General features: G+C 47.3%; 1 protein-coding gene across 1 annotated transcript in view; it reads left to right on the top strand.

Annotated features, from left to right (window-relative positions):
• SLC44A3 (solute carrier family 44 member 3) overlaps positions 1 to 15,012 on the top strand; it is a 459,235-nt gene that overhangs the window by 356,789 nt on the left and 87,434 nt on the right. Inside the window, exon 9 of the mRNA XM_085601492.1 lies at positions 11,875 to 12,061. Within this exon, the coding sequence (XP_085457618.1) occupies positions 11,875 to 12,061 (187 nt within the window). The remainder of the gene's footprint in view (positions 1 to 11,874; positions 12,062 to 15,012) is intronic.

Consider the following 15,012-nt stretch of genomic DNA (forward strand, 5'->3'; position numbering starts at 1 on the left):
GCAGAATAGTCCTACAGCACCAGGAAGTGCTGCACCAAACTTTGCTCTGAGCAACAGCTTGTGTCAGCAACTACTTAATGAACGAAGTCAGAGGCAGACGCGTTGATACATCCACACAGTTCACACACGATCCATACGGATGTTTGTACAACAATACTGTTAGACCTGGCATCATTGGCGAGGGCCTCCCCTGCAGTTTTTGCCTTTGCCTCCTGTGTTTTTGCTGTGTGTGTGTGTTGGACTCCGTTCTGCTGGTCTAGATGCTTTGGGCACTTTGCCACTGCTGTTCAGTGCCAAAGTGCATGTGCTCCCTTTGTAAATTGTTATTATGGATTGATGTTTCCATGATTGGCTGATTTGATTTACGTGTCAGCCCCTAGCACAGTGCACTGTGTGTACCCAGGGCCTGCAAATCAATTGCTGCTAGTGTGCTTGCAGCACTGATTGTGCCACCCACATAAGCAGCCTGTAAAAGCAACGCTGGCCTGCCATTGCAGAGCCTGTGTGCAGTCTAGTACTAAAGAGGGTGGTGATGGACGGAGCAACAGAACCAATCAAACACTCACACCCAGTCAACAGATCTGGGTTTGATCCATCACCGTTCTTTAGCCCACTCAGCCACCCCAGTTCAGACATGACCATATGCAAATCAGTCTGACCCTGTGCCTCATGGGAACAGTCCAGCCCGAACTGCCAAGCCATGCCTTCCCTGGACCGGAAACAAGCTTCCTAGGACCGGTTTCTGGCATTTCAGCCGTCTTCAGCCAGGCTTGCTTGAATCCAGTGGCAAAGTCTAGTACTGCCATGTCGACTTGGCAAGTGTACCCACTTGACAGGCCCTAACCTTCCCTTTTCCTACATGTTAGTCACCCCTAAGATTAGCCCAAGGTACCCCTGTGGGCAGGGTGCAGTGTATGTGAAAGGTAGGACATGCCCTGATGTGTTTGGCATGTCCTATAGTGAATAACTGCCAATTTCGTTTTTAGGCTACCTCTTTCTATAGGGTAGAATGGGGAGTTTGTTTTTAACATCTTAAAAACATAACTACCCCTGGGAACAAGATAGGAAAATAAAGTTTAGTATTCCTGAACTCAGAATGTTAAAATGCATCTTTTAGTGAGGGTGATTTTTACATTCTGTGTTTGAAAATACCACTTTTAGAAAGTAGGTATTTTCTTGCTTAGCCATCTAGCATGCCTCTGCTAGGTTTGTGTATTGCATGTCTGACTTTTTGATGACAGGAGCTGGGAAGGAGCAGTGGCTCAAGAGAGCCTGATGAGTCAGGGCTGGGCTGAAAAGACGTGGGCTGCATTTAGAGTAGGGGGGAGGAGATTTTCTTTCACCTGAATGGGCCTGGTCTGCCAATGACAATGCTGTCTCTACTTCCTGCCAGAAAGCTGCACCAGAGAGGACAGAACTGGGTTTGACAAAGCACAGGGCTTCTCTGCTATCAGAGAACACATTATTTTGCTGTATAAAAGAGGTGCCCAGATCCCAGACTTTTAGATCACTACTGGAAAATCAAGAGGAACCTTTGCAAAGGAGAAGAGCTGGAGAAATTGGAGGAGGAGTACTGCCCCTTTGCTGTGTGCTGTCTGGGGGTGGCCTGTAGTGGCTGTTTCTGCCAAAGGAAGGAGAAGGACTTTGCTGTGTGCTGTGTCCCCTGCCTGAGGAAGATCTCCAAGGGCCTGAAGTGGAGCTTCCCTCCTGTTCACGAGGTCTCAGGAACATCAGACCTTGCCAAGCTTCTGAGCACCTTCTCTGAAACCGCTGGTTTCAGTTGCCTGGAGAAGAAAAGGGTAACCTACTCTGTCACAGAGTCTGTCGCACTCCGTCAACGAGCCGCTGCTTGCACTGCTTCACTACATGCTGCCATGACCTCATCGACTCCGTCGCTGCCTGACTTGAACATCGACTGGCTCTGTTGCCGCATTGTGACCTGCCAGCACAGCATCGAGCACCATCTCACCCTGCAACGCAAGCCTTCGTCTCACCGACTCCGCCAACGAGCCGCTGCCTGCACCGAGTCGTGAGGACACCGCACGCTGCAACGCTTCCATTTCATATCGCAACAGTTGCCCCGGACTGGTATGAGTTCTCTGGGATAGAGAGCTTGCTGAACCCTTTTTGTGAATTGTGTGCGCCTGTTAAGCTCAGACCCCTAGGTTCCCTGTGTAATCTTTTCACCAGAACGTCCGCCAGAATGGAGCCTGCTTTTGATCTCAGTGAGCTAGTTTGGTACAGTATGCAGGAGTTGGAAAGGTTCTGTAGAGAGAGAGACATAGGGGTGAGAGAATCAGACACTCTGTATGAACTTAGGGACCACATGATCCAGTGGGTTAAGGATCAAAGGGATCTTGAGCTCAGTAGGGAAAGGGCCCGGGCCTCACACCTGGAGGGTGGTGGGTCTGTGGGGAGCCCTGAAGATTCAGAAGAGGAGGAAGAAGATGACAATACCTGGACGCCAGTAGAGAGTGAAGACCCCATAGGTAGGGAGTCCCTTGCTGGGTCCAGCGTAGGAGGCAGCGCCTCATCCCTTTCCCTGTCCCCAGAGGAGTGGGTAGATAGGAGGGAAGAGAGGGAGCATCAGCTGGCCATGGAGAAGCTCAGGATAGAGCATGCCAAGCTGGACACCGAGAGGGTCTTAGCTCAGAAGCAGATGGCGGAGGCTGAGAGGGCCTTTGCCAGAGAGAAACTAGCTCTGGAGGGGGATGTATGACGTTACAACGCACACTTTTACAACGCATGCACTTACAACGCATTTTTTACAACACAAAATCCATTACAACGCACTACACTTACAATGCATGACACTACAACGCATTTTTAAAAACTACCTTTACAACGCATACCATTACAACGCATAATATAAAATTGCATTTAAGGTAAGTATTAGATAGTATAGGGGTAAAAATTACTATTCTAACTCCAGGGGGTGCAACAGTAGGGTAAGTGTTGGATAGTATAGGGGTAAAAATTACTATTCTAACTCCAGGGGGTGCAACAGTAGGGTAAGTGTTGGATAGTATAGGGGTAAAAATTACTATTCTAACTCCAGGGGGTGCAACAGTAGGGTAAGTGTTGGATAGTATAGGGGTAAAAATTGCTATTCTAACTCCAGGGGGTGCAACAGTAGGGTAAGTGTTGGATAGTATAGGGGTAAAAATTGCTATTCTAACTCCAGGGGGTGCAACAGTAGGGTAAGTGTTGGATAGTATAGGGGTAAAAATTGCTATTCTAACTCCAGGGGGTGCAACAGTAGGGTAAGTGTTGGATAGTATAGGGGTAAAAATTACTATTCTAACTCCAGGGGGTGCAACAGTAGGGTAAGTGTTGGATAGTATAGGGGTAAAAATTACTATTCTAACTCCAGGGGGTGCAACAGTAGGGTAAGTGTTGGATAGTATAGGGGTAAAAATTACTATTCTAACTCCAGGGGGTGCAACAGTAGGGTAAGTGTTGGATAGTATAGGGGTAAAAATTACTATTCTAACTCCAGGGGGTGCAACAGTAGGGTAAGTGTTGGATAGTATAGGGGTAAAAATTACTATTCTAACTCCAGGGGATGCAACAGTAGGGTAAGTGTTGGATAGTATAGGGGTAAAAATTACTATTCTAACTCCAGGGGGTGCAACAGTAGGGTAAGTGTTGGATAGTATAGGGGTAAAAATTACTATTCTAACTCCAGGGGGTGCAACAGTAGGGTAAGTATTGGATAGTATAGGGGTCAAAATTACTATTCTAACTCCAGGGGGTGCAACAGTAGGGTAAGTGTTGGATAGTGTAGTGCAATATTATGCGTTGTAATGGTAGGCGTTGTAATGGAATGCGTTGTAAAGGTAGTTTTTAAAAATGCGTTGTAGTGTCATGCGTTGTAAGTGTAGTGCGTTGTAATGGATTTTGCGTTGTAAAAAATGCGTTGTAAGTGTAGTGCGTTGTAAAAGTTGCGTTGTAAAGGTTGTTCCCCTCTGGAGGGTAGGTTGTCCCCTGAGCGCAGTTGTAGTTGTCTGGATTCCCCAGGGAGGGTAGAGTCCAGTGGTGGCAGCGATATGGAGTCCAGTGCAGGATGTCCCATTCCCAGTTCCCAGAGTATGGTACCTGTTTCCCAAGAAGAGGAGGATAGGTTGAAATTCAGGGGCAGTAGGAAACTGTCTCACCAGTCTTGGAAGGAGTTTGCGGATGAATGTAATGATGCACTGGTCAGTTGGGTAAAGCTTGACCCGGAATATGGCTTTGGTGAACTGCTCAATATGCTTCTCGTAGAGCAAATGCTCAATAGTGGTTGTAGGCCAGAGTTGCGCCAACACCTGTTGGGGTTGGAGGACTGTGATCCTTGGGAGCTTGCAGAAAAAGCAGACCATTGGGAAAGTGCTAGAGGTTCTCTAGAGTCATTAGGGAGTGACTCCAAAAGTAGTGGGTCAGGTATCTTCCAGCCCAGCGTGGTGGAAGAAGCTCAGTGTAGCCCAGCTAGGTCCCAGGATAGCGAGGAGGGTGTAGGGGCTCACTGCCTGGCTCAGTGGAGCAGGAGTGAGGGGGTGACCGAGGGTCCCCAGACGCACAAAACCTTGCCTCAGGACATGGATGGTTTCATGAGGGAACACCAAGTTGGGGACCTAGGCTGTCCTGTTAGTCCATTTGAGTAAGATCTCCTAGTGAGTAGAGGACCTGGAGCGCCTATAAACAGGGCTCCTGTGGTTCTAGAGTCTGGCAGTACAGCTCCGGTAGGGAGGGTACAGGAGTCCAGCGTGAGGAGTGATTGGGGGATGAGTTCCCCAGTGGAAGAGCCAGTGGGTCAGGGACTACCCAGTTGGGCTAGGATCCCGTGTAGTGACCATGGTGACACCACTTCTGTTCTGGGGGATCTCTGTGCACTGTCAGGTGGACAGGGGACGGGAGATCTGCGCCAGACAGACAGTCACCCGACTTATGTGTCGTTTGTTAGCCTCAGGGGGATGGAGTGCAAATCCCCAGAAGTCCTGGAGTGCCAGGCGATTATTCCACCAAAGGTTCTAGGCCGGAGGTTGGGAGGCCAGGTTCAGGATCAGCCTGACCTGAAGGGTGGGACGTCTGTAACCAGCGTCCCGACCGGTTCTTCTTCCAGAGGTGCCACCCCAGTTGGTAGGGAGCAGGGCTCTGGAAGGGGGTGCAGAGGGTGGGAGAGCCCACCTCTGACCCCGGTGCAACCTAAGGGGTTAAACCCTGGGTTGGAATGGCGTTCTAGATGTACCCCTTGCCAGAGGAGGAGGAACCCTAGGAGAAGAGGTTGGGGGAGGAGAGCCTTCCCTGAGACTCCTGGTCCGCCTGAGGGTGTAGACCCTAGGCTGGAGAACCAGTGGCAGTCTAGTCCTGTCTTGCAGACAGGAAGAACGGAGAATGGCCGCTATGTGCCAGGGGTTACTACCCCCCACTCTGTGATTAGGCAAGGACCGGTGGCACCTGGGTGGCCTAGGGCCTGGTCTTCGCCGCGGACAGCTTGGGAGTACCAGTGGGGTAACCCAGTTGGTCCGGACAGTGGTTTTAGAAGGAATCCCATGGGTTCACCGTGGCGTAGAACAGGAGGGTGTCCCTGCAGTTGCGGGCCCGCGTCCGTGTTCCATCGCCCCAAGCAGGGAAGTCCATCACGGTGGTGATTGGTCTGCCCTGCGTTTTGGCTGGAAGGGGGTTGTGTTGGACTTGGCCCTTCTGGCAGGTTCACCCCTAAACTTTTTTGCTTTTACTGGTGACCTGGTGGTAGTGATTTTTGGTTTCTGCGCACTTTCCCTGTGTCCCAGAGTAAAGTGCGTGTGCACTTTGAGTGCATGTGGTGAGATAGGCCTGCCCTCCCATAGGAATGCATGGGGAATGTATGTGTCCCTGATAGTTCCTGATGCGTGGGGTGTGCAGGGTCGAGTCTGGTATGTACAGATTTGTGTGATGAAATGCTGCGCGATGATGTGTGCGGCGTGCATGTAGCTAGTATGGAAGTGCCACTTCTGGATGCTGGCATAAATGTGTAGAGACTGCCTGTCGCGTGATTGGCTGACTGAGGTCATGTGACGGGCTAGGGAATCCCCAGAGTCAGGAGGAGTCACCCAGTGGTGAATAGGGAGATCAGCAGCTAGATGGGTGGGAGGAGTACACCTGGGTCCTGAATAGGGCTGGGTTTTCCCCACACAATGCTGGCTCCGCCCCCTGTGGTGCGACTGATGACCCTGGCCTGCTCTCTGAATAGGGAGAGGGGCTGAGCAAAACAAAGTGCTCAGGAACCAGTTGTAACTGGTTCGCCCCTTCCCTGCACCTTGAGACAAAGGTGTTCTGTGTATAAGAAGGGGCTGTGACCCCATGAAAAATGTTCTCTTGCTGATCCAACTTGAGGGGAGGCCTGCTGCTGCTGGGCGCCAGGAGAGACCGCCACTGGGGACTGCCTCCCTGCTGGAGGGCCCTGTGAGCTGGCCCCTGGGCCCAGTCTTTGCCCCCCTGCTTCTGAAGACTTTTGCTGGACTTGTTTGCTCCCCAAAGCGCCTGGAAGCGCTTTTATTTTACTGGCAGCACTAGGAGCGCCTCCTGTGGGACCCCATCCTAGCGCCTTGAAAGCGCCCCCTTTGTGGTGCAGAGCGCTGTGTTTTTGTCCCAAGAAGACTGCTGGGGGCCGGCAGCGCGAAGCTGCATCGTGGGGGAGCCTACCCCGCATCGGCACCTTTGTTGGCGGGTGCCCACCCCGCTTAGTTGTTTTAATTTCACCGCGGGTGCCTACCCCGCTGTTCTGCCCTTTTCGTCATTGATCGCGGGTGCCCACCCCACTTGCCGCTGAAGAGAGTTCACCGCCGCAGCCGGGCTCCCGCAGGAAGTCAGGCAGTTCGTGTTGGGACGGGGCGTGGTTTAAGCAGGAAGCAGGCGGGAGCCCACCCCGCGCTCCTGCGTGTGCCCTGGGGGACGCCGTGACCCACGAAACGAAGGAAGCCGGAGCGGGGCTCTCGTGAGTGAGAAGAGAGCCCCGCAGCCCCCGAAGCAGAAGAGAGTGCCGCCTCCAGAGGAGCTGAGTCCCCGCGGCGAAGTCCCGGTAAGGAGAGGGCTCGGGGTGGTTCCTGTCCGCATTGAGTCCCCCGTGCGGGACTCCAACGTCGGGGGCAGTCTTCGTGCAGAGCCGGTGAGGCTCCAACGCGCTGGGAATTGCTCGAGCCCCAGAGAGGCTCCACCATACGGGGACAGTTCTGGTTGTGAGAGGAGCGGCCCCGGAAGGCAGCGGACCGCTCCGACGTTTTGGGGTATAATTGGGATAGAGTCTAGAGGGACTCCCACGGGCCTGATTTGTTTTAGAGCCCTAACAGGCTCCAACGGGGCCCAGTTAGTCCCAGAGCCTAGGTGGCTCCAGCCCTGCGCAGTGTTGTTATCGAGCCCACGAGGCTCCCACGTGTGACATATTTGTTCCCAAAGGCACAGTTGTGCCCACGCTCGTTTCCCAGCTGCCCAGCACTTAGTGGGCAGCTGCAACGTTTAGGTTGTACATTGTGCACCTGGCTTGCGCAGCCTGCGCAGTCGCGCCCTGACATTCTTGGATATTGGTCATTTCTGCACCCCTGAGAGGCCAGTTGGCCTGGGGACAGTTTTTGCTGTGTTGTGCCCTCACCTAGGGTACCTGGTGATTTTCATATGTGTACTTTTGCGCCTGCGCAATGTCTTCATGATATTTTTCTTCATAAACTGTGTTTATGCCTTGGAGATTGTTTTACTAGTAGTAGTTATGCTAGTGTGTCCATGATTCCCTGCGTGATATTTTCCTAAGGTGGTTAGGGTTGCGTAGGTGGTACTTACCTGTTACCAGTAGTTACTGGTTGTGTGCTACATTTTCTATTTAGTGCTACAGTGATTGTATGTGTTATGTTCTACAGTGTTATTCCTACGTTCTAAGTGCTATTTCTACAAAGTGCTAATTCCTGACAGTGGTCCATGTGGCCCTGTCCCCTGTATATATAATCCCTTGTAAATTCTGCCCGTGCCTGTTGGCACATTGTAAAGTGTGTGTTTTTATCTAATTTGTTTTGGTATAATACAAAGGCTATTTTTATATAATACCTTGTGTGGAGTTTCCTTTGTGGTGGGCCTTGGGTGTTGTTGCTGGGTGCGCGCGCAAACGCTTTACACATCGCCTCAGAGATAAGCCTGCCTGCTCGTGCCAAGCTACCAAGGGGATGAGCAGGGGTTATCTTTGGCGTGTACCTTCCTTGCCCTGACTAGAGTGGTGGTTTCTGCCTGGCTTTGGCGCAAGCCCTAGCCAACCAGAAATCCCATTTCTAACAACCCATATCAATGTGGTTGGCTGGAATTGGTAGACTCTGTCGTATTCAGTATCACGGTAGCCCCGGACAGAGCTACTGAGTCGGAGGAACTGTATTTTCAAGTTTTTCCTGCAATTTAAAGGCTATTTTGCACAGTAACTATTTTTAAGAGTATTGTATGTTGGATTTTTGTTGTTTTTGGTCTTGTTGGTTTAGATAAAGTTTGCTTATCTTACTAAACTGGTGGGATATCCGTTTGTAGTGTTTTCACTGTGTTACTGTATGGATGCACAAATGCTTTACTCACTGCTTCTGAGATAAGCCTGTCTGCTCATGCCAAGCTACCAAGGAGATGAGCAGGGTTTATTTTAGAAGTGTATCCCCCTTACTCTGACTAGGAAGAAGGGTCCCTACTTGGACAAAGGTGCAAACCTCTGCCTACTAGAGACCCCCAAATACGATTCTGCATTACTGGCAGGTAAGAGGAGTACCACACAGGGTCTTTACTATTGTGTCCAATTTGGCATTTTCACCTAATATTAGCACATCAGGTCAGTGGAGGAGGTTCATACCGGGTTCCCCATAAGTGGATTTAGGATTTGGTCCCCTGTCCACTAGTATCTGAGAGTGCATGACCATAAGATTAATGAATGAGGGCATACAATCAGTGAACTATGAGTAATTGCTTAGTGATCTAGTGTGAGACAAATTTCACTGACATGGAGGGAGAACATAGATATGGCATAGTAGACATTAGTACCCATATGGAAGCATCCCTAATACACTTTATTTACTCATTCCAGTGTTGATCCAGACATTTGTTAGTATTTACTACCCCAGCATAAGAAAAATGTACACCGCTTGGAGGTATGTTTTTAGTTCATTTAGTATATACCTAAAGTATATATAATAAATTAGCCTCTCTCTATAATTTTGCTCTGGTAGGTGACGTGCCAGATGGCAGAGGATACTCTTGTAAAGTGATTGGAGGGTCGAAACCAACATTTTTAGAGGGGAAATTTCAATTAAATTGCAGACAGTAACATGTGGACATATTTTGGACTGTGCTTTGGTTACTAAATGTCGAAGACATCCCTTTGTATATATGTATTATTGTAAATATTTCACATCACTTTACTTTTTAAAAAAAATCGTTTTTATTGGTTTTTAAATACAATTCGTATCATATACACTCAACATAATTACCTTGCCATAGTGAGATCAACAATGTGCTCAAAACGCTCTTCTGTTATAGCTTGCATTACAGTATATACATCATTTCTACCAATGCAAATAATAGCAAATCAATACTACGGACATAGTAGCTCGAGTACAGACCAATTGTCTCTCAGAGTGTAGTTCAAAGAATAAATCAGTCTCTCACCAGTAGGAGTAAAGAAATCCTGGGGAGTGGTCGTGTTATTGTCCACAACATTATTATCAGAGCATGCATAACATGTAGACTCATGGAACCTGGTACATAGGTTACCCTCACAGATCGTATGGAGTATAAGATAGTGGCCATAGTGAAGAATAAAAAAAGAAATCAACACAAATTCCTTGTCTCCATGTAATAGAAAACAAAAACCAATTAACTCATAACAAAAGGTAACCACCCGAGGTCTGTCTGTAGCCCAAAGATCTGTCACCAGTTAAATGTCGTTGCTTAGGAGATCTGCGGGTGTGGGGGGGCTATCTGGAGGGGGAAGTGGGAAACAACTGGGGCGGCAGGGGGACCAGGAGGATCTAGTACTTGAACCGGATGACTACACCCCCTTATCAAAGAAGTCCCACTATCACCACCCAACCGTAGTGATGTGGGTGTCTATCCTCACCAGTCAGAGTCGTTGGGGCTAGAAAGCGCGGTCTCATTAGATGAATGTCTTGTATCCCATGCCCCTACTAATTCCGACCACAGTTCAGCTAGTGGTTTTCGCCGCTTCGTGGGTTTGTCCTCTCTGATCAAGTCCTGCTCTTCCGCTCTGGCCCAGCAAGTGACATCCTGTTCCCAATGCACCACTAGAGGGGGTTGCTTCACCTTCCATCTAAGCGCTAGACTACGCTTGGCTAAAATAAAGGCCAGGTCAATAAATCTATGACTACGTTTTTTGGCTTTAGGTCTCGGGAAGAGACCCACCAGGCAGACCTCCGGACAGCATGTCTGGGTCTGTGATAAAACCATATTAAGCAGTTTTACAATCTCCGGCCAATAGCCGGCAAGCGCAGGACCGGCCCAAACCATGTGGTCAAAGTCAGCGTCTCTCTGTGAGCATCTGGCACAGGCTTGGGTATCACTCCCGTATACTACATTCAGTCTGTGTGGGGTAAGGTAAGTTCGATGGAGTACATTGAATTGGATAAATTTAAAAGCTGCATTCCTAGATACTCTTTTAGGACTACCTATAACTGTTTCCCATTCTTTCTCAGTAAGCTGTCGATTGAAGGCAGTCTCCCACTTGTCCTGCAGTTGCGATAGAGGTCTATATGTAGTCTCCATTATGTCTTGGTAAAGCCACTTTACTAGATGTCCCGCTGATCCTAATGTTATCACAGCCCAAAGGGCCGCATGGGTGACCGGTTCCGTCATATCTGGCCCCCACAGTTCAACTAGAGCTCCGCATATTTTATGATAGTTTAGGAACTGTCCCGGGGACAATTCTTGGTAGTCCAAAAAGTCTGCCAGCTGTAGGAGTGTACCATCATGGTAGAAGTCGACCACGGTCCGTATCCCTGCTTCCTCCCAGCCTATCAGTTGTCTTTGTGGAAGAGGGGGGCCCATTCCTACTTGCGCGAATTCAGCTAAAGGGATATTAGGCGCATAAAGCGGTGTACCTTTGGAATGCTTTGTGCATCTATCCCAACACGCCACTGCCACTGAGAGTAACGTTCCCATTGGTTTGATGCGCTGACGATGGTTGAGCATTCTCAGAATCAAGATTGTATGCACGGAACCAACTGGCAGTGACAATGTTTCTAAACCTCTCCCGTCGAGCCATCTGGCCAGCCACTGAAGTTTTGCAGCCAAATAGCAGGCTTCGAAATCAGGAGGCCCTAATCTGCCCCCGCCAGCGGGAGTCGCAGGGTCTGCAGAGAGACTCTGTTGCGTCCCCCGTCCCAACACCACTTCACTTTTGAGCACTGCACCGCCTGCACTTAAATTGATTGTTAGTATTCATTTGTACATATGTTTGAGAATAAATGGAGCAATTTGTTTCGTATACCAAGAGAGAGATAGCTATATATATACGAAAAAGGGTCCCATGCAACCAATGTTGTTTGTTAAAATATATATCTTACTGGTCAAAATTTCTCGAGCCACTTCTAGATATATAGCAATGAGATGTCAAAGAAATTCTACGGCTGGGCTCTGAAGCACAATGAAGTAGAGCTTCAACCAAAATGGCTGCACGTTATGGCGTGGCTGTACTGAAAGGTTTCTGTAGTATTCCCTGATCTTACATTGCTGGAGAGTGATATTCAGTTTTTTTTAACTTGTTAGGCAATATGCCTGCTGAGGCATAGGTAAGTAGTTTATTGTGCGTCATAGTCATACCACTACTGATTATCAATGTAACCTACATTTTTGTATTAAAGACTGGCTTTGGGTTTCTCTGATTAGGTTATCCTTCTCAGCCTGATACTTGTGCTAAGGAAGCAGATACAGATGACAATTCAAATATTACGGATAGCGAGTAACTTTATAAGCCGAGTGCCTCTCCTGTTACTCCAGCCTCTGTGGACCTTCATCATTCTCATTTTCTTTTGGGTCTTCTGGGTGGCTGTGCTTCTTAGTCTAGGAACTGCAGGTACGTGCCATTGTTTGCAGTGCTTTTAAAAACTATGCTTATGGTATTGCATGTCTACATTTACAGTTTAGTTATTGCTACTAGGAGTTTAAACCGACAGGTGATGCACTGTTGGTCCAAATGCAAGCCTCTTCCTGTGGGGCGGGCCATCTCAGTGTCTGCATTTATCTCGCAACTCAGTTGCTGATCCTATTGACAGTCTGCCGAAATCAGGATAACAACACCACTCTCTAAATAGTATAGTCGTCTGTGACTTTTGAAATGGTCTCCTATTACTGTTGCTCTGGTTAGTGTTCTGGTCGAATCACGTCAGTGAACAACCATATCCACCTACCATTAACTGATTCATTTATAAATACTTGTCTTTTGTTGAATTTTATTTTATTTAAAGATACATGTACTAAACCTCTGCATGTCTTTGAAATATTCCAAAACTGGATCTAAACAAAAATAATTTCACTCAAAGGGTTCCTGCTTTGATTTCACTGACACAACATTGATTAACACGGCGTGTTTAAACAAATGGCTATTTATTTTCCGCTTTTTAAGATGGAGGCTCAATCTCTTTCATGTTCAGATTTCTTTATTTTAGTTACATACAAAGACTATCTTTATGAGGTCATTGAGAATGGCTTTTGTTTCAAGCCTAATCGTAGTCCCATTAGAGTGAGAGTGAACTGCTATTTTGAAGTATCCAAGGTATTGGAAATGAAAGCTGGAAAGATGGACATCTTAATCAAGTAAATGCTGTAGTCTAAGGTGATGAATACCATTGCTGTGTTCTATAATAACAAAATTGAGAGCCCAGTTTAGAAAAGGTAGCAACAAATTCTTTCAGTTAAAAACTACATGTAAAGACAGATACATCAGACAGGCTCCACCAGGACTTGGCTTCCACACTATTCCTGATTCAGCCACCGATTGTTGTGACCAGTAGAGCAAACAGAACCAACATCATTCACTCGCTCGCGGTTCATGTGTTAAACTTAGTATGATAAAATACATTCCCCTTCTTGAGGACAAGATGATTCACCTCCCTCTTATAAAAGCAACCAAACGTAGGAACATCTACTCCAGTTGAAATAAAGACCTCATATCATTCTGCAACACGCAAGACAACAGCAATATCAAACACACTGGCACACCTCCATCACCTCAACACTCTTCTCTACTTGATCAAAGCACCCACATCAGCATGTTGGCACTATCCCTTGCCAATTTCAAGTGGGCATCAACTTGAGTTGAGTAACCTGCAGCAACATAAGAGTAAGATAAATCACACTGGATAACACACCCTTGGCAATTGTAAACGGAGATCACATATTTACAACAAAGGGAGAAAGGATCACAAATCCTCACCCGGATAGATACTAGTATGTGTAATCCAATATCCTGTGGAATATTAAGAGTAATTCCCATGTCTTCATGTACAGTTGGGACAGTCACACATTCTCACATGCCTATTTGAACAGGATGGGAAAATACTTCCTCAATCGCATCAGAGAAAGCACAGGCACCGCAGAGAAGAGCCCTGCCCACCCTGAACAAAGGCATACTTCACAAACAAGCTATTCTACAGAGGTGCACTGAAAAATAAAACGTCTTGACATACTAGTATTTCTGGAAAGTGCACATTATAACTCCTCATCAACTAACATTAGCATAATGTTCCAAACTAACTAAGCACCACATGATACATAATCCACTAAGACATATAAGGGAATTGTTTGCCCACATGACAAATCCAGAAACCTATAACAAGGGAAAATGCATTTATTTTGATCAGAAAGCATTTACCAGAGGACTCTCTCCAGCCTCCCTACAAGGAAACTGCTTAAAAGTACAGAAAATAGAAACACAGGGCATGGCGAATGAACTCCCTCTCAATATCTAACACAGTACCCAACCATACAGAGCTTTTCCTCTGACCAAAAAGTTAAAGGATGCGATCCCAAATCCACATGGCACAAACTGATTCCAAATTTACACCTACATTGGGATGTTTCTTCAGCTGCACATTGGAACAAAAATAACAATACCTGTCATCTTTCAACACTGTTTCTACATCTAGGCTTATGCCTAGTCTCACCAAGAGTCAACATTGGAGTATGTTTGACGGAACTTATAATTTCCCAAGCAGCCAGCACCACAAAGATCTGAAACCCTCTGCAGCTTTTGTGAATAGGCACAAAGTCAGCTTACATTCATCACCACCAAAGACTCTGAGCGAGCACAGAAACACCAGCATGTTTCTTATCTCTAGGGAAATGACCACCAAAAGCACAGTGCTGAGCACGCCCAGTCAAATAGTTATGAAGGTCCTCATAAAAGTCTGTGAGAAACGCATATGAAACACTGATCTCTGCTTGAATGCAATAAACCTTGTATCATAGGAGTCATTTTGGCCGGATTAGAAATTTGACCTTTTCATGTGTCGGTAACAAACAAAAAGAAAAATAATGTATGTGTTCAAATATCCATTGCAAGACCTCTGTGCAATGTGTAGAGCAGGAGCACACACTAAGGAGCCTGCCTTTAAATAAATAGGTACTCTTGCTCAAAGGGGAGATACCACCTAAAGATTCAAGTCACAGGGAGGAGGACTTGGTCCTAATGCCCAGTACAGTTATTTGTCTAATGGGTTTGACATTCCCTCTCAGACTGGACCTGCATCACATCTTACAGCTTCTTTGAGGTGTATTTAAGCAGCTTTGCATGATCCAGTAATAGTATGGCACGTCAGATTGGAATAGACATGCTTGCCTATAGTGCAAACCAGATATGCTCCGACCAATATGGGAGCTGGTGACTGCCAAGAGAATTGAAAGGCAACAGCAAAAAGTGCTGGTGCACTTAGAACATGCAAAAGAACCTCTAACCAGCCGACAGCTTCAACAAGAAAGTTGCCACACAAAGGTTGCATGCAAACTGCAAAAACAAACACACACAAA

Source organism: Triturus cristatus, chromosome 4_2 (genome assembly GCF_964204655.1).
Source record: "Triturus cristatus chromosome 4_2, aTriCri1.1, whole genome shotgun sequence".
NCBI lineage: Eukaryota > Metazoa > Chordata > Amphibia > Caudata > Salamandridae > Triturus > Triturus cristatus.